Source organism: Brassica napus, chromosome C3 (assembly GCF_020379485.1).
Source record: "Brassica napus cultivar Da-Ae chromosome C3, Da-Ae, whole genome shotgun sequence".
Taxonomy (NCBI): domain Eukaryota; kingdom Viridiplantae; phylum Streptophyta; class Magnoliopsida; order Brassicales; family Brassicaceae; genus Brassica; species Brassica napus.
This window is the reverse complement of record NC_063446.1, coordinates 30,949,621-30,974,197: the sequence shown is the minus strand read 5'-3', so window position 1 is coordinate 30,974,197 and position 24,577 is coordinate 30,949,621. Positions and strand designations below refer to the sequence as shown.

At 34.7% G+C, this 24,577-nt stretch overlaps 2 protein-coding genes and 3 long non-coding RNA genes across 12 annotated transcripts; 1 reads left to right on the top strand and 4 right to left on the bottom strand.

Moving 5' to 3' along the window:
• Positions 1 to 2,799: 2,799 nt before the first annotated feature.
• On the bottom strand, positions 2,800 to 4,043 carry LOC106389374 (dof zinc finger protein DOF3.1). Of its 3 annotated transcripts, none has more exons than XM_048753225.1 (2): positions 3,704 to 4,043; positions 2,800 to 3,671 (listed from the first exon to the last, which is right to left on the bottom strand). In XM_048753225.1, the coding sequence occupies exon 2, from the start codon at positions 3,641 to 3,643 to the stop codon at positions 3,023 to 3,025; it is 621 nt and encodes a 206-aa protein (XP_048609182.1). In that variant the 5' UTR covers positions 3,644 to 3,671; positions 3,704 to 4,043; the 3' UTR covers positions 2,800 to 3,022. The 3 variants fall into 3 exon arrangements, with proteins under 3 accessions (XP_048609182.1, XP_048609183.1, XP_048609181.1); XM_048753226.1 differs by having other exon boundaries at positions 2,800 to 3,674; positions 3,784 to 4,043; XM_048753224.1 differs by having other exon boundaries at positions 2,800 to 3,674; positions 3,707 to 4,042.
• Positions 4,044 to 11,606: 7,563 nt separating this feature from the next.
• LOC111204563 lies at positions 11,607 to 12,625 on the bottom strand. Its single transcript, XR_007321464.1, has 2 exons — positions 12,391 to 12,625; positions 11,607 to 12,295 (listed from the first exon to the last, which is right to left on the bottom strand). It is a non-coding gene; the product is annotated as an uncharacterized LOC111204563 (long non-coding RNA).
• Positions 12,626 to 12,643: 18 nt separating this feature from the next.
• Positions 12,644 to 13,419, top strand: LOC125584546. Its single transcript, XR_007321465.1, has 2 exons — positions 12,644 to 12,819; positions 13,062 to 13,419. It is a non-coding gene; the product is annotated as an uncharacterized LOC125584546 (long non-coding RNA).
• Positions 13,420 to 15,793: 2,374 nt separating this feature from the next.
• Positions 15,794 to 18,940, bottom strand: LOC106389372 (proton pump-interactor 1-like). 6 transcript variants are annotated; one of them, XR_007321463.1, is made up of 7 exons: positions 18,337 to 18,939; positions 17,661 to 17,761; positions 17,417 to 17,537; positions 17,274 to 17,335; positions 17,001 to 17,111; positions 16,375 to 16,792; positions 15,794 to 16,304 (listed from the first exon to the last, which is right to left on the bottom strand). XR_007321463.1 is itself a non-coding variant. In XM_048753223.1 (7 exons), the coding sequence occupies exons 1-4, from the start codon at positions 18,892 to 18,894 to the stop codon at positions 17,297 to 17,299; spliced, it is 420 nt and encodes a 139-aa protein (XP_048609180.1). In that variant the 5' UTR covers positions 18,895 to 18,940; the 3' UTR covers positions 15,794 to 16,304; positions 16,375 to 16,883; positions 17,001 to 17,111; positions 17,274 to 17,296. The 6 variants fall into 6 exon arrangements, 4 of the variants coding, with proteins under 4 accessions (XP_048609180.1, XP_048609178.1, XP_048609179.1 ...); XR_001278047.3 differs by having other exon boundaries at positions 16,375 to 16,666; positions 18,337 to 18,904; XM_048753223.1 differs by having other exon boundaries at positions 16,375 to 16,883; positions 18,736 to 18,940.
• Positions 18,941 to 20,582: 1,642 nt separating this feature from the next.
• LOC111204003 lies at positions 20,583 to 24,136 on the bottom strand. The gene is made up of 4 exons (XR_007321462.1): positions 22,001 to 24,136; positions 21,230 to 21,299; positions 21,055 to 21,146; positions 20,583 to 20,981 (listed from the first exon to the last, which is right to left on the bottom strand). It is a non-coding gene; the product is annotated as an uncharacterized LOC111204003 (long non-coding RNA).
• Between the last annotated feature and the right edge of the window lie 441 nt (positions 24,137 to 24,577).

Sequence of the window (24,577 nt, the reverse complement as noted above, 5' to 3'; positions counted from 1 at the left end):
CAATCTCTATTCAAAACTTGTTGCATGGTATGGGTAGAGCCAAGCCATCTACATAATTACACGTGAATAGATTGTTAGTTGGTCCTTTTCTATCCAAATACATTAACTAAATATATATGTTTGAATATATAAAACTTGACTATTAACAGATAATATTATATCACTACAAATTTTTGTATTTAAAAGTAAGTACTTGTAATCTTATGAGTTTGATTGGACGTCTAGACGTAATTAATCAGCGCCTAATTTTAATATTAGAGACTGAATGTTTGATTTGACATGGCCTTCAAAATATGCCTTAGAGCATCATTACTGGAAATCTCTTAAGGCATCTCTTAAATCTCTTAAGAGAAAGAGGGTGGAAATCGAGGAAAAAAAAAAGGAAAAAACCTCTAATTAAGGGTTATCTTTTATTCTCCAACGACAAAAAAAAAAACAAAACAAGGGACTTTTTTCTCTTTTTTTCTCTCTTGATCCCACTAATAATGATGCTTTTAATTCATTTGATCAGAGTCTGTGATTGGACATTGCATGCAATCACGCCTGCGATGCATTCCATTCACAATTTTATATTAAAAAATTGTAAACTCAAATTTATCAGTGAAAATAAAAGTAAAAGAAAACCATAAATAATTAACTTAAAATGCAACTTGTTGTTCTTTGTCTCCCTGGTCAAAAACAAAATATCTCTCAAATCGGAAGAGCAAATTTTTGTAACCACGTTGGATCTCTCGTATCTATCTTTTTACCATTTCCAAAACAATTGTCGAACCACTCAAATCCAAAAGCTTGATGTATGTTGAGGTGAAATAGTTCTTTTTTTATAGTTACGTAAGGGTGGGCGTTCGTATACCTGATTGGTTTTGGATCAGATATTTAAGATTTTTGGATATTTTGGTATAGGGATATATAATCCGTTCAGATATTTTTTCATTTTCGGATCATTTCGGATATATCTGAAATCCAAACTTAAAAAAAATTGAAATACATTTTCTGTTTTGTCTTCAAATCATTCCTTGTAATGTTATTAGTCCAAAAACACATGAAATGTGAACAACAACAACAATAATCCGTCCAAAAACAACAACAAAGTTTATAGAATAAGAAAAAAAACTGAAACAAACTGCATATGTATTATGACAACAAGATAAGTCGTTCAATAATATAATTCATATTCTATTTCCATTCTTATTTTGTAAAGCTAAACAAGCCGTGCAATAACATTCAGACAAGCAATTATTCAGTTATGTTCTGTTATCACGTCTTCAATCAACAAAAAACAATCTCTTTAAAATTTAAACATGTGGACAAACCAAACAAAATCGACTAACTTCAAAACGTTGCAAACAAAATTGACTAACTTCTGAGCATCATACAATCTGAATCAAACTTATAATCATCACACAAACAAAATCAAAATGGAGAATGAGAAATAAACGGAGATTGCACAGTCGGCTAAACTAAACGGAGGATGGGAAATATAGATTTAGGGTTATTTATATGTATGTTCGGATATTTCGGATAACCTTCCGGGTATCGGATATAACCTATCGGTTCGGTTATCCGAACATGCTCATATCAAAACATGTTCATGTATTTTGCTATTTCGGTTTAGGTATTTCGGGTCGGGTTTGGATTCGGGTTCACGTACAGTGTCCAGCCCTATAGGTAGAATAAGAGAATGAGGTGTGCATGGCGTGAATATCACCATCTTTTTGAGAAATTAGACGTATTAATATTGGCAAAAAAATAAATAGACGTATTAATAACAAGATGTTGCATGTACTCAACCAATAAGGTGAGAAAACGTAGTTAGTATACAATCTACGATGTTGGCATTACATCTAAGAACAATAGTCGTACGTGCAGTTTCAACCATAGCTCATGGCTTTGCTCAAAACAACAACGCACTGATAAGATGCAAATGACTAATCCGTGACATAAGTTGATACATAGTACTGATTATTACTATATAGTCCACATAATCACATTTTCTTGGTGATCCTATGTTTCTCTCAATACAAACGTTCTAGAATCACCAAACAAACTTCATTTCGATATATAAAATCACCTAAAAATATGATTTGAACTATTAATCATTGAGAAAACGATAGCCATTATTCTATGGCATACGTCAAAAAGTCCATTACGCTCCCCACTCTTTGTGAACGTCATTCGCGTGTTAAACGAGTTTGTAATGATTTACAAAAGTTGTTATAGTAATAGTAAGTAACAAAACGATGTTACAAGTCTAAAAGACCAATGAATACAAAATAGCATAAGTACTTGAGGAATAAAATATTTCCGATAAACTACTTTCTTCCACTTCTTTCAAAGTTATCTAAAGCAGAATATTCTTCTTAGAGACGTGAACTTTTGTCTTATTTATCTAAATAATTGAACTAATACAATGTTGCATCACTATTTAAATTATACGACATAGGAAACGCCATTTTGAAATCAAGAAAAGCAGGCGACAACTAGTAGAGTCAATATCATGATTCTAGAACATAGGTGTCTAAAGCGATTAATACATAAACTAAAATACGAATGTCACATGCCGTAAGAATGTTGTTGATCTATGTCAGATTCATGCACAGTTATACTATTCTAATATACGATTAAAAGAACTTATCCTGCGAATATTTAAAAGGGCTTCAAGCTTACATATCAATAACCAGTGACCTAAAATCGTCGGCTAAATACCTCACCGATCAAGCATAAAATAACAATAATGTTGTGGCGAACAATTCATTTCACGTCATGAGTTTTGTAGATAGTATTGTTCTAGAATTAACGTAAGTCTTTAACAATATAGTAGTAGCATTTAGAAACAAAGATTAGAATTTTAACAAACTGATTTATAAATAAAATAACAAAAGGGAGTAGCAGTAACAGGAGGAATATAATACCAAAATGACATAACATCGAACCTGTTCACTGTCTATGTGATGACTCAAGCCATCTAAAATCATTTTTGCATCTCCATAATTTACGAAAATACCCTTCTCTGTCTTCATCTTCAGTTTTTCTCCACTCTGTTCATAGCCAGATCGGTCCACGGGCTACCACCTCCCCCGTTACCCGCTTCACTCCTCCTCAAACCCATTCCCAACCCCATACCCGGATCCCAACCCGACCCGTCGAGCATGATCCCGCCAAGACCCAGCTGCATATTCGACGCCAAAAGCGAGCTGAAACTCCCACCACCACCACCGCCCATCTCCATACCTTTCACGTCTTGGTCCCCGATCGGAAACCCGTACAGCATCCGAGTCGGATCCGTATCCGGGTTGGTTTCCTTTTGCGAACCAGGATCCGGATCAGGTGTTTTGGCCTTCTTCTGGGAGTTGGAAGGAGAAGTAGAGGAAGAGGTGGATCGTTTTGCGTTCTTGCGAGAACCACCACCGACGGGAACGTTGCGGAGAGCGCCGCCTTTGGTCCAGTAACGACGGCAGCTTTTGCAAAAGTGACGAGGCTGTGAGAGGTTGTAGTTGTTGTAGTAACAGAACTTAGTGTTGGGTGAGTCACAGCGAGGACACTTTAGCTGTTCTTGGTCCGGAAATTGCGGTTGTTGTTGTTGCTGCTGCTGATGTAGTTGTTTCGCCATCATGGACTGGTAATAAGCTGCTGGATCCTGCATTTCTTCTTCTTCACGGATAAAAATCTCTTTTCTTTTTTTTTTTGAGAAAAAAAAAATCTCTTTTCTTTTCCCGGAAAATTTAGCAAATTCCCAAATATAAAAAGAATGAATAATTTTTTTGTAACAATATATATGCAAACCTGTTAAAAAGACAGTTAAAAGATCGAATCTTGGAGATGGTGGATTGCAATTTCTGACTGGGGAAGAGTCATGGAAGAGAGAGAGATGGGAGAATAAGTTATTTTGAGGTTTTTATAGAGTGGAAGTGGTCCTTATCGCATAAATAAGACAAATATAACACTTTCTCTCACTAAGCATGAGAAAGAGAGAGAGAGAGAAGTGGAGCAGACCAGAGAGGCGAAGAGAAGAGTGTTGTGGGGTTAGAGTCTGAACGAGAAGATAAGCTTTGTGAGCTGTGGTGTGTTACCGACCAGTCTTATAGGACGACCCAATTACAAGATTACCGCTTCCGTATAGTCTTCTTCCTTCTGATTATTATTTTTAACATTGTGCTAATTAATTATTAATTAATATTCATTTATTTATTTAGATGTCAAGAGCATATTGGTGTTGGATTTTTTTCATTGACTTGTTGACTTCTTTTAACTAATACGAACATAGAATAGATTTTTAGTTTGATGTCATTTTGTCTGAAATTAAATATTTTAGTGTATGAATTTCTTACATTAACAAGATTGATAGCTTCTGATCAAGAAAAATAATATAGTATAGTTTTAATCAAGGTTGGCATAAGTTAAAACTTGCAAAACACCAAACTTTAAGCCCTAAAATTTATACAAATATTTCAAAGTATATAATTTTTTGGAATAGTAATTTTGTAGATTAAAAAATCATGTTTTAAACGGCCATATATATAGAATTGAACTATAAACTCTACAAATTCAAGAAAATTTTAAAGATTTTATGCATTGTGAATTTGTAAAAGAAAATAATGTTGAAGAAAAGGGTTTTTGTATAAATCGAGGGGGTAATAACTTTTTCCAACATATATGGGATACGCATGTCCTGGTGCCAAGATGGTTCTTTTGGCTTCATATGTTTAGACAATATCGATTATGCGTATCTTTTTGTTCTATACTTGTTATTACGCTACCCCGAAACAAACATACTTGCCTTTTCCTTTTGATGGCTAAAAGTCTCTCTACCCCTTTTGATGGTTATGGTTTGCTCATTTTCACAAGACAGTCATTGGCATTGCTCCTTAGCTCTGCAGGCTTTGTAAAATCGACGAGTAATCTAGAAAATAAAAAGGTTATCATCTTGTTAATTAAGAGTTCATAACCATTTCTATATAAACCAAGCAGTAGTAACCTTATGATAAGAGTGTATTTAGGCTTCGATTTTTACTGAGAACGAAGTTGTTGGTAAACTGAACAAAAATTAGGGATCAGATTAGTCGTCGATAAGATTAGTTGGATATTAGTTCAAACATCCTAATTATGAAAACAGCATTTAGTTCTCTATGTCAGAAAATTCGTTTAATTATGTTTCTTCACGTTGATCTCTCAAAACCTTTTATACTTGAACCTTCCTGATTAAACCATAATTAAGAAGACAAGAAGACAGCAAACGGAAGACAACAAAAACACCCATTTTCCCATGAATTCTTTTATCCATGCACAAGCCTTACGTGTACAATCTCAGTTTCTAAAATTATAGTAATGAAATTAGAAGTGATAATCCAATTAGCAATAAACCAGACGTGATTAGCATTTAATATTATTATAATTACCCAAATAAAAAATGAAAGTAAACAATAAGGCCATCATGCACTGCCATAATTTCTAAAACCCACTCTGGCTCAAGAATCAGGAGACAATAGTTAGTTAGCGTCCTTGTGAAGCAAGAATGTGCACTCGATGAGAGCGAGTGAGATCATTACACTCAAAAGTAGAAACGTAGCCGTTGATTTATGCACTGTTTGTATCAATGAACCAGAGCCGTCCGTCTGTCAAGGAACAGATTAAGGATATTGTCGTAGCGTTAAGCTGCCGTAAGAGCTGACCATTTTGCTCTTGTGTGTTCTGTTTTGCCAACACGTGGGACAAGCACTCCACTTCTTGATTCCCCATCATCGCGTCATTTCTACGGCTACGATTCGTGGTTGCTGCTTGACGCATGGACGGCTTAGATTTAATGTGGCCCTCTCGAATATGTATATACAACCAAGTCATGTTGTGGAGAGTGACTAGAAACGCATGTTAATTACTAGTTAAATCGAGTTACTAATTTTTCGAAAATTCTGTCAAGTTACGTACACCAAAAAAAGTTTCCCTTGGGATATTAAAATAAGAAGAACGTTTTTTATTGTTGTTTAACTTAGCATCGTTGTTAATTGATTTAGAGCATGATTAACGGTATGCGATCCTTAAATTTTTTTTTTTTTTAAATTTATTTTTTCCTTAAAAAAAAAAAAAGTCAACCAATTGCGGACCGCCACGGTGGGATCCGCGAACAGTGCAAAAACTCTCCCAAATTTTGATCCTAATCTGGCGACTTTCGGGACCGTTTTTGAACATTTATGTGGGGTCCACACCTTAATTTTGTGCAGAAACCACTCTAAGAAACAGCGATATTCATGGTCTTAGAGTCTTTGACTGTGTGTTTTGCAAATGTAATGGATAACTAGATTTTAACCCGAAAATCCGTGCGGATAGTTCTCTATTTTATAAATGTATTCGATATTATTATAAATATTTTAAATATATAATTTTCATTTTATTGTTATATATTGTGTAACTTTATAATATTGTTGTTTAATTTTTTATCAGGCACTATTAATATATATTGATTTGTTTACTATATTTTATTTTGTTATTAATTTTATTATTTACTAATATATTTTCGAGTTAAGTACAATAAAATAACAATATGAAATAATAAAATAGAGAACCTCTTTCAAATTATGTTTTTTTCTTTAATTTATACATATTGCATATAATATATATTTTAACTTTATTTATTTATATAATAGAAAAGAAATATGCTTAAGATAATGAATATTTACATGTTGTGTTTAAGAAAATATACTTTAACATTATCATTTTAGTATTTTACGGATTTATAAGTAAAAACATTGTTTTGTTTAAATAATATAGCCTTTTTTTTTACAACAAGACATTCACAGACTCATATTGATTCTGTAAACCAAATCGGTAACTCCGCATTCATGTGAACGACGAAACACGGTTTTTTCCTAGCACTGCGTGCTAAGCTATCCGCTCGTAGGTTCTCCGTCCGAGGTTCATGAACGATGTCTGAGTTGAGGAAACTTCTTCTTAAAAGCTTGATATCTTCCAGATAACTTTCAAATGCTGGTCATTCTTCCGGTTCTGAAACCATCTTCACCAATTGAGAACAATCCGTTGCAAACGTAATCTGAAATTGTCTTAAACTCTTCATACATTCCATTGCCCAAATCAAAGCATTCACCTCCGAATGAAGAGGTGAAAGACATGCCCTTACATTCTTTGCTCCTAGTAAACCATCAAAGCCCGGTAAGGTACTATACCAACCTTGTCCCGAAAATAGTTCCTTATCTTTCTATGAACCATCTATAAATTAAACACCATCGTCCTGAAATTGCTAATGTGGGTCTTGTCTGTACCTGATGCTCCCTCTTCTGATCAGTGGGTACTTGTACCTCAGCCCAAAGTGCTGATTTCCAATTATACTAATTTAAGTGTTTCCCTTGGATCAATATCCAGATTACTAAACACTTTATTAATCTGACCTTTCCATATATACCATAATATCCATGCAAATTGGTGGTCATTCATCTTTGGATTGACTCTTCAAAAAAGATGATCCATGTTACCAAAAAAAGAACTAATAGGAAAATATTGGGATTCGATGGTATTTTAGATAATGCCCACACTTGACGTGCTAGAGGACATTCAAAAAACACATGGTTTATTGATTCCTCTGGATCTCCGCATTGAGCACAACATATATCCACTTGTATTCCTCTCGCTTTTAGGTTTTTCAATACCGCTATACAACCTGAAAGGAGTTGCCATAAAAAATGCTTTATCTTCGGCGGGCACCGCACTTCCCAACAGAAGGCTTTTAGTATATCCACTGTCGGCCCATAAAAATCTGGTGGTTTTTCCTTATCAGGATAGACCCGTTCCACTTGATACCCTTATTTTACCGAATATTTCCCATTGTTAGTGAAATGTCATCCATTCCTATCTTCCATCTGATTTCTACTTAATGGGATACTTTCAATAATTTTTACGTCATGAGGATCCACCAAATCCCTAATTGCCTGAAGGTTCCAAGTTCGGGATTCCAAGTTAATGAGGGAATCCACTGTGAGGTCCGGGTAACTGTTTTGAAGGTTTTTGTTTGCTGGTCTCGAACGAGTGGCTGGAATCCAAGGATCATTCCATACCGAAATAGATGAACATGTTCCCACCCTTTTAATTAGTCATTTACAAACCAAAGATATAGAAGATATAATACTCATCCACCCATATGATAGGGAGTAAGATCGGATCGGTTCTTGGAGTGAAGCATTCTTGTAGTATCGTCCTTTGAAGACTCTAGAAAAAAAAGTATTTGGCTTCTCAATCAGCCTCCACAGTTGCTTTCCAAGAATCGATGTGTTAAAATCCATAAGATTCTTAAAACCTAGTCCACCATTATCTTTAGGCACACAAAACTTATCTCATGATTTTCAAAGCATGCCTTTTGTGCTCCCTCCTGGGCTCCACCAAAACTGAGCTACTGTACTCGTTAGCTTCTTTAATGTGGCTTTTGCTAACCGATAAACAGACATCACATGGTTTGGCAGGGCCGTGCCCACCGATTTAATAATCACCTTTTTTTCTCTTTTGTAAAGAATATAAAAGTTCATCCATTAACTCTATTATTCAAGCGGTCTTGAACAAAACAAAACACTTGTATCTTAGATCCCCCCAAGGCTTTCGGGCAACCCTAAATAAGATCTCATTCCTCCTAGATTCTGTATACCCAAAATATCTCTCAACTCTTGGCGACTGGATTCTTCGATCCTATGTCCAAATTGAATTGAGGATTTCTGGAAATTAATTTGTTGCTCTGAAACAGCCTCACATTCCTTTAAAATCCTGAGAATGGTTTGACACTCTTCTTTGTTTGCCTTACAAAAGAAAAGACTATCATCGGCAAATAGCAAATGAGAGAATGCTGGATAAGCTTTTGCTACCTTCATACCGGTTAATTGTTTCACTCTCTCCGCCTTCTTAATATTCACAATTAATGCCTCAGTACACATAATAAATAAATAAGGAGACAAAGGTCCCCTTTACGTAAGCCCAGCTAGAGAATTATAAGACCTTGCGGCTGGCCATTGAAAAGTATCCTATATTGAACCGAAGATATACATTCCAACATTAAATTGATCCAACGAGGATCAAACCCCATTTTGTGAAGAAGAGCCTCAGTAAAACTCCACTCTATCCTATCATACGCCTTGCTCATATCTGTTTTGATCGCCATAAACTTATTTTGACATGACTTATTGGTTCTCAGTCCATGAAACATTTCCAGCGGTATAAGAATATTATCCGATATTAACATTCCTTCCACAAAGCCGATTGTGTCTCTGATATTAGTCGTGGGAGGAAAATTTTCAGTCGTTGACACATAACATTCAAGATAATCTTGTAACCCACATTACATAGACTTATCGGCCTCAGTTTCGTCATCCTTGTAGGTCTCTCTATTTTCGGAATCATACAAATATTAGTAATATTTAACCGTGGATCCATATCTCCTGTAACCAAAAAATTATTCACCATCTCGACCACATCCTTCTTAATAACATGCCAGGAATGTTAAAAAAAACAGGGGTGTCATTCCATCCGGACCTGACACTTTCTCCGGGTGCATCATGAATAAAGCTTGCCGGACCTCTTCCTCTGTTGCTATTCTTAATAATACTTGATTCATTTGGGGGAAAATAGACGGTACTATCTCTTCCAAAAAGTTATCAAAGTCCGTTGGAGTGGTGGTACTAAAAAGACCTTCAAAATAATCAACCGCCACCTTCTCAATTTCATTCTCTTATGCTATCCAATTACCCATTTCATCATGAAGTTCCACTATTTTATTGCGGACCCTAAGCTGCTTTGTTAGGGCATGGTAAAACTTGGTATTAAGATCTCCAGATGAGCGCCACATATTCCGGCTTTTCTGATGCCAATATTCTTCCTCATCATTTATAAGCCTCTTGTAACTTCCTGGAAACCTCAAGAATCTCCTCTTGTGATCTATTGTTATCTGATTGAACTTCCTTAAGTGCATGTTGAAGATCTTTAATTGCGTCCTTCCCAAATGGTTGATTGTCTTTTCGCCATGAGGAAATTTCATGACGACAATTATTAATTTTTGTAACAAAATCCTCAATTTGTCCTCCCTGGTTTTTTGTCCAACCTGTCACAATTGATTCCATAAGACCTTCATGTCCGATCCATCTCTTATCAAACCTGAACTGTCCCTTTTTTTCCCTTGATAAGTTATTTTCCAAAAAAGCGACCACAAGACGATGATCAGAGCTCACCAACCTCAATTATTCTATGTAGGAGCATGGGAAAAGCGTATGTCATTCCTCATTTGCCAAAGCCCCATCCAATCGACATCTGACCGTCACTGCACCTTTTCCTTTGCCTCTCCTTCCTTGCCATGAAAATTTATTACCTCAAGCCGGAAATTCTAGTAGTCCATTATTCCTTATCATGTTGTTAAAAGGAATGAATGACATTGCACATCTTAGGGATCCCCCATCATTCTCATGATTCCCAATGATCTCACTTAGATCTCCAATAATAAACCAAAGTTCAGATTGTGATAAACCGTACCGAGTTAGTCTCTCCCAGACCTGTTCTCTTAACTTTTGTACCGGTTCCCTACAGACAAAAGTAAGAAAAATTTGTTTTCCTTTGGCCACCGCCTCAATATCTATCATTATGTTGCTAGAATATATAATTGTAACTTGATACTCATTGTTATAAAGAGAGCTAAACCACCCTTCATCCCATTTGGATCCACAGTAACCAGACTATCATAGCCAGAATGTGAATGAAACATTTGTACGAAATCGAAATCCTGTTTCGTTTCAGATAAAAATAAAAATTCTGGTTTGTGTTGGTGCTATATTTCCCGAAGATAACTTATGGTCCAATGACTTCCGAGTCTTCTACAATTCCAGCTTAATATTTTCATGTATAACAATATTTGAATTGCTCCTTCGAACCAGAAGGTACAAGTTTAATGATACCCGATAATGTTTTAACCTCAAAATCCCGTAGCCACCATATTAGAACTGCATTCAAATACTCACCAAACCTATGTAAACCAAACGGACGCCGTCGTAGTTCAGTATCCTTATAATAATCATTATACCAAATTTTTTCAAACAACCGCCAGTCGCGAGTCGAAACCAAAATGATCATTCTTTTGTTTACCAAAGCCAAGTTTAAGATGTATTCTAGTAACAATAAACTCCAAAACCCCCATAGGATACCAACGAAAATTACACGACGCCAATCATAATATAATACCTTACAAAAATTACTTTTTATAAATTCCGAAGTAATGAAAACCAATAATCCATTCCGGCCAGTGTGAATATAATTTCTCCCTATTTCTTCACGCCAGTCGTTCACCGTAGATTTTTTATAAGTGCCAATGAAAAACTCTTCCAAGTGTGACCATTTGCCTAATAGCGCACTTAGTTCCAACATATTAATAAAATACCACTCTTCAATATAAGTGTTGACGTCGGAGCCTACGACCACAGTACCAAAATTTGTCGTAATTATCCTTACACTCCACAATATAATAATACAAGCGAGGCGGAGTATATGAACACTCTTATAGTCAGATAGCACCTGAAAATCTATAAAATATACCCCATATTTCATATAAAATGAGCCGGGGTATTTGGGTTTGATGATACCCAATAATTCTTTTTTTTTTTCAAGAAAACGTTCCTCTTTATCGCTTTTAAAATAGAAATAGACAAATAATAGTCTGCACCAAAATGATATTTTCCTAACAATTCTTCTATAGACAAAAGGTGTGATCTTCCTGTCCATCCCAAACCAAACACCATATCAAGATATACCCTGTTTCCTGAAATATTTCTGTTGTCAAGGTGAACCACTAGCATAAAATTCGCAGAGCCTGACTCCGCTGGATGAATACTCGCCAGGTCCAAGTAAAGCTCATCCACGATCCTTGTTTCTATCCTTGCACTAATCTGCGCCAACCTTAGAACCCCCTTCCGAATCTTTGCCATATCTAGCTCTACTCTCTGTGACTGGTTTGATGAGACCAAACAGAGAGCTTGCTTCAAGAAAAGTAACCCAGACGGCAGAATCCAAACCATGAGACCCAATAAGCCCATGAGACCTCATCTCTTCAAATATCTCATTCTGGACCCTGAGAAAAGAGAAACACCGGTATGAATCAAATAAGCCCTTTTTATTCCAATACTTGAACTCACAAATAGAAATAAGCAACATTAAAGCAGGAGAGAAAACGTGACCAAAGATCCCAAACAGCTTCCATAACTGATATTTTATTGAAAACTTGTAACGTTTCCTGTTGGCTTCACCACTCTTCATATCCCACAAGCTGACTCTGAGTAATTATCAGCCAAGCCAAGATAGAACCAATAGAAATATAAAACTTTAGTGAGATGAGATGTGAAACTGTGAATATTAGTTGTAGCTCACATCTCCTTTTATAGCAATTCCATATGCTTGTCCCCTCACTCATTAAAACCATATCTCCTAAAACAGATTCTGGAAATCGCAATCCGAGAATCTGAAAGATCCAGTATCGCTCTATGCCATTCAATATAATGATAAATATCCATACTTTCAACATCTAGAGAGTAAAGGTCCGTTTTGGTGAGATCCAAAGATCTCCATAGAGCTATCCTTTAAAAACCTCTATACCGTATGTCTCTTCGTAAGTCCCGTCGAGCCCATATTGAAATATCTGCTCCCATTCCATACCTTTCCTTCGAAAATCCATGGTTAACCTAGGTTTCAATCACCTTCGCCATCGCTAGAGAAGATCCTGGATTCGGATCTTGAGACGGGTCATCACTCAGGAGCACGAACGATCCTAAAGCGCGTGAGAGAATCTGAGTTCTACAGGTGAAGATCTCTTTTCTCTCTCCTCTCAGTTTTAGTAAAATGTAGAGTCAATTAGGCTAATATCCTAAAAGAATCAACTAATTATCAAAATACCCAAAATCAGATTTGTGTGGGGATGAAACCTGCAAGTAGGAAAATAAAAATGACTAAATTGTCCTTACATTACATAGAAATGATTTATGCTAGGTATGTTTGAAGCTAGAGGGGGTTTAAAGATAATTAGTGGTTTTCGTAATGATTAGGTAAAGTATAATTCTCCCATCTCAAGTACGTGGGATAAGTAATTTCGGCCAATCAGACGCGACTGAAACTTCCGAGCACCAAATGTGAATGCAGTTCGTATGCGATTGAAGGCTAAACAATTCAGTAACAGACCTTGAACGATAGAAGTATATATTTTATCTCTTTTGGGACGGTTAAAACGAGAGTTTAGCAAAGTGTCTGGTTGTTTTGGTTTGATAAGTTCCTTATAACCGTTGGTGTAATGAAGTGTCTGTTGCAGGATTACATCTTCATTGGTCGGTTACTTGGTGTGTTAACCTGGTAGTTTGTTTTGTTAAGGCTAAACATTTTAGTAACCGAATTTGGATGATAGCAGTATGTTTAATCTTTTATCGAAACTGTTAAAAAGGGGAGTTAGCAAGGGCTCTGGTCGTTTTGGTTTGTTAACTCCACTTGTAACAGTTCATGTAAAATATATAATCGTTTGTTGTATTGTGATCTAAAGAATATCTTAGTCATGACAAAATTTTATAACCAGCTACAATTCCTTACGTGATAAGAAGATATTAAGTTGGTTGATTCATAGGCTAATAAATTGTGTAACAATTTTTATGGAGAAGAAAGCTACAATTCTGTTATAATGCTCATGAACATATCAAATGAAAGACGCCCCAACGGATACACTAAGAAATCATCCAAATGTTTAATCTTCTCAACATGGTCTTGTGAAATTCAAGGAGTGTTTGACGTCATCAGATGAGCTTCAATCTTTAACCACTTCTGTTATTGAAGTAACTGACCGATGAAGATGAAACCCCACAAACAAACACTTTATTACTGAAAAAAAAAAAAAATCACACAGAAATGCTACTAGCTTTGCACTCCTCATCAACATATTTCAGCAACCACCCTCTGTGTTGCTCCCTTCAAAGGATGTCTCCTAATATAACTGACCCGCTTAAAGAAAATAACAATCTTGGTCGCGGCGTGAACAAAGGTTGGGATTTTCTTTTCTTAAACCATGGCAGTATTTTTCTTCTTCTAATGTTAGCAATGCTTTGTCCATGGAGTTTGGTAAAATTATAAAGCTCATGGATATTGCTTTCTCTTACACAGCTAACTTCAATTGCATGCAAACTGCATTCACATTTGGTGCTCGGAAGCTTCAATCGCGTCTGATTGGCCGAAATTACTTGTCCCACTTACTTGGGACGGGGGGATTATACTTAGCCTAATCATTACGAAAACCTTCAATTATCTTTAAACCCCTTCTAGCTTCTAACATCTCTAGCGTAAATCAATTCTATGCAATATAAGGGCAGTCTAGTCATTTCTCTTCTCCTACTTGCAGGTTTCACCCCCACACAAATCTGCTCTTGGATATTTTGTTAATTAAGGCATAAAACTTGTATGTAGAATGCAATTACTCTAAAATGTATACATAATCATATTATTTTAGTAAATTTTATTGATACTAGGGGATTTTCCGGGCTACGCCCGGATTTTTTCCTATAATATTAGTATAGTTTTTATATTTAAATTTTAAAATCGAATAAATATGATATAAATTGAAACTTATTATAGAATTATAAACATAAATACAAATTTAAAAATATTTGAAATATTTTGTTGTGTTTTATTGGAGTTTTATGTAGGATATTAGTAAGATTAATAAAAAATTAACTAAATTATAAGTTAAATTATAAGTTAAGATCTATGTATATTCTTTATCCTGGTTATTTATTTTTATGTAAAACAATTGTAAAGCTTATATTTTGTACTGTATAAATTTTGATCGGTTTTAAAATTATTAAGTTTCATTTTTGTACTTATCTTTAAAAGAAAGTACCACCGACTTGTATACAGGTTCTTTATTTGTTGTCTTCAATTTATCGTTTTAACCGGTATAATTTTGTCAACCTTTTTAACCAAAATTTAAATTTAACATTTATTGTTGCTATTTAATTTATGTTTTTTTTTTAAGTTTGTTTGTGATAGAAAGAAAATTTTGCTTCACGATTTGAAATATTTTTAGTTATAAATTTATAGAAGGTTTACTTTCTTACCGTTGTTGATGTAATATTAATTTTACAGATTTTTATTTTAATTATTTAATTAATCAGATTTTTTGGAAATAATTTTGAATATTAATATTATTATTTGATGTTCTAGCTTTTTTTTTTTGTTGGGTAGTGTTTGTGTGCTCGGTCATCCCTTTATTCAAGGCTAAGATACTTGCTCAAACATGGTCTTGAATGACATATCGAAAACAGGTATGAGTGAGGACTTCAAATATAATTAAAAGCTTTCTGAAATTTATAAATGGTAGATACATACAAAAATTATCACTGTATAAGATCTGGAATTAGGTTTTTAATCAAAATTCTGAAGAACTCTTAACTTAAATCTGATTAAACACATTGCATAAGTTTCTGAAAATAATTTATATACAAAAACGGTTAGAATTCTAACTCCTACGGTTTGATCATGCCCTATAATCTGAGTTGCAAACCTACGAACTGCATTATTATTAATCTCGCATTTGCCTCACTTCTTCTCTTGTGTTTCATGACCTCTTTTTTTAGGTTCCATGACCTTTGTTTATGATGCTTTGATAGTATTGTGTACACACTCAATATTAAATTTTACTTTAGTTATACACATTCTAAGTTATTATCCAGGCTACACATGTTTATATTAATAATTTGTTTTATATTTATAGTAATTTGAAAATTATCAAAATAGAAGATCGTTTTTAAAATTGTAACCTTTTAATTAACTACCATTTTCTATTTTTGGATTTATATATACATAAGTGAAATGTAAAAAAATATTTTAAAAGGAAAGAGTTTCTTTTCAGTATGTAAATGAGACATACGTTTTAAAGAGTCTCATCCTCAAAAGAAAGCTTTAAAAAGACCCAAACTACAGCAAACGCAGCTTCCCTTGATCTAGAAAACGTAGTAGTAACCCAAGTCAAGAAGCATTAGTACCACAACAGCAGCTGGAGCAGCCCAAACCATGTAGTTAGTCTGCTTCTTACGCTTGAGCATTGGTCTCGGGAGTGTTTCCGGTCCTCCTCTATTGTGGATCCTGTTCCTTATTGGTTTCTCCTTCAAGACTTTATTTTCCTTCTTTGGTTTCTCCTCCACTGGAGCTTCAATCTCCTCCTTCTCAGCCTCAGAAGCTTCTGGAACTTCCTCAGAGATGGCCTCGTATGTGTTGCTGCCTCCTGTCTTCTTCTTGGCCGCCTTCTCTCGCTCCTGCAACACACAAAAAAAAAAGATTATTAGAATGGAAAAGAGAGAAGGCAAAGAGCATTTATATTGATACCTTTTGTTCTTTCTTCTCAGCTTCCTTTTGAGCTCTTATGGCAGCTTTAGCAGTGGCTTTCTCTGCCAGCTTCTTTTTCCTTTCCATGGCTAGCTTGGCTTTAGAAATCTCCTCTTGCTTTCTCATCTCTTTCACCGTAGCTTCATCTATATCTAGAATTACTTCTGCACCTTGAGGTAACTTTCACCGTAGCTTCATCTAGATTAACTATTTACTAAAATTTTCTGGAAGTCTCCTTGAGGCTGTATCTTTGGCTCCAATATTTTGCCCTAGAGTCCTGACTGAGGCTTCCCTGCACAAACAAAAAAAAAAAAACTTGAAACTGTAAGATAAAGCCAGATTTTAAGAGTAATATTAACATTGTACAACTGAGGCTCCCCTGCACAACCCTTTGGCATCCGGTCTAACATGTAGCAATCTGTGATGTCTAAGTAGGTCAGTGACATTCTCGACAATTCATCAAAGGAACGATGTCTAGCTCCAAAGAACGATTGCATACTATTCTTTCACTGGTTGATTTTTTCAAAAAGATGTAATTCTAAATAACATTCATTGTTATAACATTCATTAACGAACCGGCAGAGAAAAGCCAAACATAAACTACTCATGAACAACTGTTTTCTAACCTGAAGAACTGTATACTCTTCTGCAATCTCACCGGCCAAATTCCTGACATACTCGTGACCCCAAGATCCGATGTCACCCTCTGATCCAGTCAACCTGTATCCTAAGCTTTCCTGAAAAAGAGTATTGCATAACAAAGTCAAGCACCAAAAACTACCTCAAATTTTAGCAAAGAACCACAAAACACAACACTGTTTTAAGGTAAATCATAAGATGAAACACACAGAAAGTTAAGTTTTTATCAATTCCTACTATAATAGCACGAAAGCACATACCCTTTGACCCTCAGCAGACATGGTCAGTGCCAAGACAGACATAGTTTATCAGCCAGCAATTTCTGCAGATACATAAAAACCGATCTTTAATCCATACACAGTAGAATGAGCAAGAAGATGGTAATAATTTCTTGAAATTGTACCTTGAGATCGGACTCCACCATATTTTTATGAAACTCCTTAAGAGTTCCATAGTGAGGACGGAGAAACTTGAGGGGTGTTGGAACAGACGTTATGGAGCTTGTTGAGGCACGGATCTCCTGCCTACAGATTAAGAAAAAAACATAGACTAAATTAAAATTATACTATGAAATCCCAAAAAAAAGAATATATGAGTATTATCTGCTAATTAAATCGACAATAGGTTAAGAGAAACACATGAATTACCTCATGCTTTCGAGAGCAGCCTTCTGCAGTTCAGGATTAGGGTCTTGAACCCTCTCAACATAGAGCTCCAGGTTCTGCTTCAGTTGCAAGTCCTCTTCAGACTACAAATCACACCAGATGCCAAACATATCACATAGCAATCACTTTAGCAAGGCTTTCAAAACCAACAAACAGCTTATCAGCTAAATCCTAAATCTCTACATTAGTGCAATATCTACAGCCTAATCGTAAATCTCCACTACCTTTGATTATAAACTAACTCTTGCAGCCAAGCAAAGATTCAAAGAGAATGAGAAATCGTGCTTACCAGATCTTCCCAAGTAACATCTACCTAATTGATTTTCTTATATATAAAAATGATGTAGATTTACCATTACCAATCTTATTGTCAAATTTTTTTGCCAAAACTCGTAGTTTTAAAAATATATGCCACATCCAAGAGTCTTGTTGCGTTATACTACTGATTTTTCAAAACAAAAATCTTCGTTGTTGCCTGTTGGATACATACAATATATAGCTATACAATTTTTTTTTTTTTGGTAATCTATAGCTATACAATTTAACCCCAAAGAAAATGCAAATGATTTCTTATTTCTTGATTTGGACGTAGTATCCCACGACTATTCACGAGGTTTGACCAGAAAAATGAGTAAACTATTAATGTGTGAGGCGTTACCATGTAAACAACGACGATGATTTGACCATGATAACGCTTAAATTGAGCAAAATACCCTCTCCGTCTTCAAGCTTTGACCTCCTTCACTATCCTTTTTAATGGGCCACCGCGAAACCCAGATCCAAAAACAATTAATGGCGTCATAAAGCAACGGATCCAGATCCGATTCCGCCGCCGCGGAAATGCCGACTGCGTCGAGGAAGATAGCACTGGTCACCGGAATCACCGGCCAAGACGGATCGTACCTGACGGAGTTCCTCCTCGAAAAAGGCTACGAAGTCCACGGCCTGATCCGCCGATCGTCAAACTTCAACACCAGCGGATCAACCACATTTACATCGACCCGCACAACGCCGACAAGGCTTTGATGAAGCTCCACTACGAAGAGATCGTGCTTACCAGATCTTCCTCTTTCTTATCATCCTTCTTCTTGGGATCCTTAGAAGGAACCTTGGTCGTAGCTTCATCCCACTTCGCACCATCACCAACGCTGTTCGGATCTGGACCTGGAAGCCAAGAGCAAACACATGGGTTTCCTGGGGCCAACATCATTAACATTCTATTTTTTTTTTAAACCGAAGCCCAACAAATCATTGGCGAGATGACGTGTCGTAAAGAGGCCTTCTGATTGGATGATTTAATTGTCCTACGTGGACACACTCTCTACTCCTTATATAACCCTTTTATTATAGTATAGATAGTATATTTTTGGATCTTATGATATTAAGTTTTTTTTAAAAAAATTAATACTTCTCATGATCTTATGATTTTATCTTCGTAAAATTTGAAATTTTTTCATTTTTAGTTTGGATATTTATTTTCAAATTTTATATTTTGTCAAGAAAACTTTGAAAAATTACACCATTATTTTTGAGTTTGGAACATTACATGAATTTTGAATTTTTTTTACTACATTAATATATTATTTTTAAAAAATATTTGAATTTTTGTTAATATTTCTAAAAATTTTCTTACCAGTTTTTTTATAATTAAAATAAAAACAAATTTATAGTTAAATTTTATTTTTATTAATATTTTAAATGAATTACTAAAATTTATTTTCATAATTATAATATACTATTATATTTTTTTATATAACATTTTTAAACAACATATTATATTGTTGAGAGTTTCAAAATAATTAAAAAGAGAATATATAGGTGTAGATATACATGTTTAACCTATGTTAATACATTTATTTTTGTATAAAAATATTATATAGTTTACTACTTTTAACCTATTTTAATGATGAGTGATAATTTATTTAAATGAAAAAAAATAAAGTATAAAATTTTTTTATTTACCTATTCAATATATTTTTCATATTTAATTCATATAGCACTGCTATTTTTATATAATACAAAATATAATTATAAATTTATAAAAATAATATATAATTTTTGTTTTCTTCTTTTATAATAAAATTTTAGTTAACATTGATTTATAATATTATTATATTATAAATTATGAAATTTATTAATGTGTTATTTTATAAAAAAGATTAAATTTTTAAGTAGGATTTTGTTAGATTCTTTCTAACAGATTTTGTTATAATTAAAAAAAAAATCAAATTTATAGTTGGTTTATTATTAATGTAAATAATTAAATATGTCATATTAACTAATTCTTTAAGTGATTCTACTATGACTTGTTAATAATAGATGAAAATAGGATCCTAAATTAATAGATTAGATGAAAAAAAATTAAGAAGTAAAAAGAATGATATGGTTAATTAAAGAATAATAAGAGAAGATCGAATTACGAATTATTTTTAGACAATTTCCCTTATTCAGATAAGGTCAGAAACTACAAAGAAGAAATCTCTTACCAGAAAATAATAAACAAACAAATAAAACATGATATGGTAATCTTAAAATAGTTCCAAGAATATTCCAAAATTAACTACAACCACGATTTTTTCTTATAATCGGATTCCTTTTTCTGGTTCTTGTCCAACATTTTAAACTTATCCAGACAGAGCACAAGTAAAAGCTTCTAAAAAACTTACAGAAATAAGTCATCTTTCTTAGTTGTTATCTAATGAAGAAATAATATCATTAGTCATTACCAGTGATTGCTATCTCCAACCATTTGATCACTTAGAAAAAGGGTCAGGGATGTTTCAAACAAAGAGAGAGATAGAGCATATAAAGGAGCTGATGATGATATATAAGCATCTCTGATCCTTCACTTTCACAAGTAACAAACCTTCTTTCTCTATTTGAGTATGTTTTCTTCTTTTTTTGAGGCATATTACATGTACAAACTGTTAGCAGCGGCAGAAGCTATCAATTTTCTGTTGGATGCAGCAATTTGGTTGCGTGGTCAAAAGTGTTACCATTCTTATTGCTTCCAGGAGTCTCTGCTCCTGTTTAAACTATTTCTTGATTAATTCCCTTGAGGGGCTAATGCTGAAAGGCACATGGATGAAACTCACTTACCTCTTCTAACCACGCGTGTTGTACTGCTTAATGATGGTATTGATGGCCTCGCGGGAATTTTGACTTGTCTCCTATAACATTTTATCACATATTCAATCTAATCAAATACTTAGACTAAGGAAAAAATGAGAGAAATAGATTCACCTTGCTAGCACCAGTTTGTTACCTAATTGGGTTTTTGCTTGCTTCCAAAGTTGTAGATTGCTGGAAACAATGTTAAAGTGGGGCAAGTTTATTCCAGTAAAATCAAAGAAGATGATATGCGTTACAAGCATACCTGTAAGAACCTGTAGCCACTCGCAATCCGTCCCCATTTAGACAACATTCAAACTTATCGAATACGGAATCATTTTCATATAGATCACAGAGCTGTAGATGGTAACGGAAACGTAGTCGTCAGTTATGCACCGAGTCTGCTGACGCAACTCTCTCTAAGAGTACAGGAAACTGACCTTTGGTCTTTAAATGTTCGTGGACCTGGAAAGTTGACACCGGACCCGAGTCCAAGTTGATATCCCATAACTGACGTGTTAAAAACACACAACCATGAGTCCAGTTTTCTACATACGGTTAGTTTGACATAGCCAATGCCAAACATAACAGTAGTCACCAAATCCAGCTCTCTTGATTTAATGAAACATAATGCACAAGGAAAGTTATACGAAAAAAAGGGTATGGACCCAGTGCCGGCTCAACATGGAGGGCAAGGAGTGCACTCGCCCGGGGCCCACCCCAAAAGCCAATCAATTCAATAACAAAAGGGGCCAGTCTTTTTCTGTTTTTTCTTTTAGAATAGGGTCCTATAATCTTAGTTTAATTATCAGGTGTAAAAATTATTTTTGCCCAAGGGCCTAATACAATTCTAAGCCGGCCCTGTATGGACCTTGAGAGTCATGTAGTCAACCTGTGATTATATCAACTGCAGAGGAAACAGCAGGTAACAGTCAATTTCACTTCAATTTAGATAAATGTGATTAAAGTGGAAGCTCCTATGCAATCTTGTAATGGACACTGTAACTCATGATCCAACATCTCCTCACCTAGTTAGAAACCAAGCTAGACAATCACATAGCATAAAACATGCAAACAGAAGACTTAGTTCGAAGAACTAAACAATCATTAAACAAACATCCAGGAAACCTACAACCTTCGATCATAGACGAAAACTTTACAATGACCCACATAACTTTATAAAGCAGAAACAGAAATGCATGGAATAATACCTTCTTGGACTTCTTCACCAGCGCTGCGTTCACCGGAAACCTGAGAGAATCTCCAATCTAAATGGCCTGAAGAAGCTCCGGCCTCATCACCACAGTTCATTCTCTCCTATCTCTCTCTCTCTCTCTCTCTCTATCACTATCGCTCTCAGACACTCTCTTCTCTCCCCCCCCCCCTTGTAAAAGCGAACCAAACATGAGCAGTCAGATCAGAATATTCGCAAACTCGAATATGGATTTTTTTTCTCCTCCTTCCTATAGAAGAAGAATTCGATCATATCAGTATCTGAAGATTCCCTGATTTCGACTAACACCTTCACAAAATCCACCCTCACTCTCTCTAAATTCTATTACAAAAAGTTTTTTTTTTCTTTTTCGAAAGAGTAAAATTGATATTTCAAAGAAAGAAACAACCAATCAAAAATGTCTTAGAGCATCTCCAAACCCACTGTAAAATGGACTGGACTATGCAGTTGTTAACGAACAAAATATGCATTACTTTTCCGTTTTACATGTGTTCAGAAGTCCATGTTAGAGTCACGTGCGGTGATGAATTGGATGTGGCGGATTATGATTTCCCACTTTTTCCTCGTTTGAATCAGTCTTCTTTTCTAATGTTTTTTCTTATATGGAGTGAATTAGATGAACAAGTTTCGTTGGTATTGCAAGGATCTTCCTCCTATCGCATGCTCTTTTCTCCGTATAGTGCAGTGTGTGGTTTTACGGGTTACACTAGATGCATTCTTTGAAGAATCTTATGATGTTGTTGTAATATGATTTCATATGGTTCCTTTTTGTGATTTGTATCGCTATTCTATCTTTTATGTTGTTGTTGTTGTTGTTTGTTTGGCCGTTAATAGTCTCTTTGTATCCTCTTTTGCTGGAAGTGTAAACATTTTTAAGATTAGTGCAAATTTGATTTGATAAGAAAAAAAAGGTCATGTGCTGTGACCTGGAGCTTTCTCAAAGTATTGTATATGTGTTTTCTATTTTAAATATAGAGGAAACATTTTTCAACAACATACAATTTCTATCATAAAAAGGAAAACCCCAGAGTCCTTAAAATTAAGAATGGGCAGAACTAGTGTCTTAGTGTTTTAGTACTTGTTACTTGATCCATATACACAAGTATTCAAATTATTATTATACTTGCTACTTGTTTTGACATTGCCAAATATTTGCGTTTAGAAGCCGATACAAGGCCAATAACAGATAAGAGCTGAGTATCAAGTATTTATGTCCATCCCTACTCAAAATTAACTATAATTCATTGTTTTACGAAGTATATATATATTCTTCCATTTAGTTTTGGTTCGGTGTTTGATCTCACTTTCGAGGTTGTGAATCCTCTGTGTTGATTATTTTCTTGAGCCCAAAAATACATTAAGCATTTCATTTCTCCGTCCAATCAAATTCTTCCAATGTTCATAGAACATAGCTTTCGTAGAGCCCGTCAATTTTCGATAGTTCATGTGTCTCCTAACACTTTATGTAGTTAAGTCATTAATGATAGTAATTAAACTTCAAACCAAAAGAAACTACAACGCATACATATTAAGTTAATCTTAATACAACCACTACTCAATGACTTACTAACGGCTTGAGCATCCATTTGCATATAACCACATTATTTGGTTCCAAATAGACCACCCAATTATCTAAACTATCATGTCTAGATGCCGATCTATCACTGCCATTGTAACTTTGTTCATATCATACTGTTTCTATAACGGGAATCAATCCATGGCCCAGTAGAAATAGAAGCCCAAACCGATGGCCAAATTTTTCGAGACGTTGTCGGAACACTACTATCCGACAATTTTCCGAGAATTTGATTCTTAGAAATGAAAATTAATGCGGGTGATTGTTAAAAATTAGCAACGAGGTGGGGAGTTTGATTCCTTCTCATCATTTAAGCTACATATTTAAACGGAAACTTCGGTCAGGGCGTTCGGGTACCCATCGGGTTCGGATCGGGTTTTTCGAATTTCGGTTCTATTTTGTAACACCCTCTAGGTCTCATTCTAGTAAATTTACAAATACGGATCGGATTCGGATATAACACTATGGTTTTGGATCGGTTCGGATATATCCAAAGTAACCATATATCATTCGGATTCGGGTTATATTGGATCGGTTCGGATATATCCAAAGTAAAATCTAAAATTCAAAAGTAAAACATAAGATATATATATTTCTTTGTATATAATGGAGTATTTAAAGTATTTATTTAAATTTAAAATACTTATTGTTAGATATCATATCCAAATAAATATGAAAATGAATATTTGAAGTACATATTTATGTTTCAAATATTTATATTGTATATTAATTTAGACATTCGGATCGGTTTCTTTGGATATTTTTTTGGGTTTTCGGGTTATCCGTTCGGGTTCGGTTAATAACACTTCGGGTTCGGATATGTTTTATAACACCTTACAAGATCCATTGAGGTATTTTTCACATTTCGGATCGGGTACGGATCGGGTTTTTCGGTTCGGATTTCGGGTTACGGATTTTATGCCCAGCGCTACTGAAACTCTTGAGTGTAGTGATTTAAGCTCTTACACATATTCTTTT

Coding starts and splice junctions, on each gene's coding strand:
- LOC106389374 (XM_048753225.1), bottom strand. CDS start 3,643: ATGCAGGATCCAGCAGCTTATTACCAGTCCATGATGGCGAAACAACTA.
- LOC106389372 (XM_048753220.1), bottom strand. CDS start 16,500: ATGAGAAAGCAAGAGGAGATTTCTAAAGCCAAGCTAGCCATGGAAAGG. Junction 16,305..16,374: donor CTGAGAAGAAAGAACAAAAG/GTATCAATATAA, acceptor TGTGTGTTGCAG/GAGCGAGAGAAGGCGGCCAA.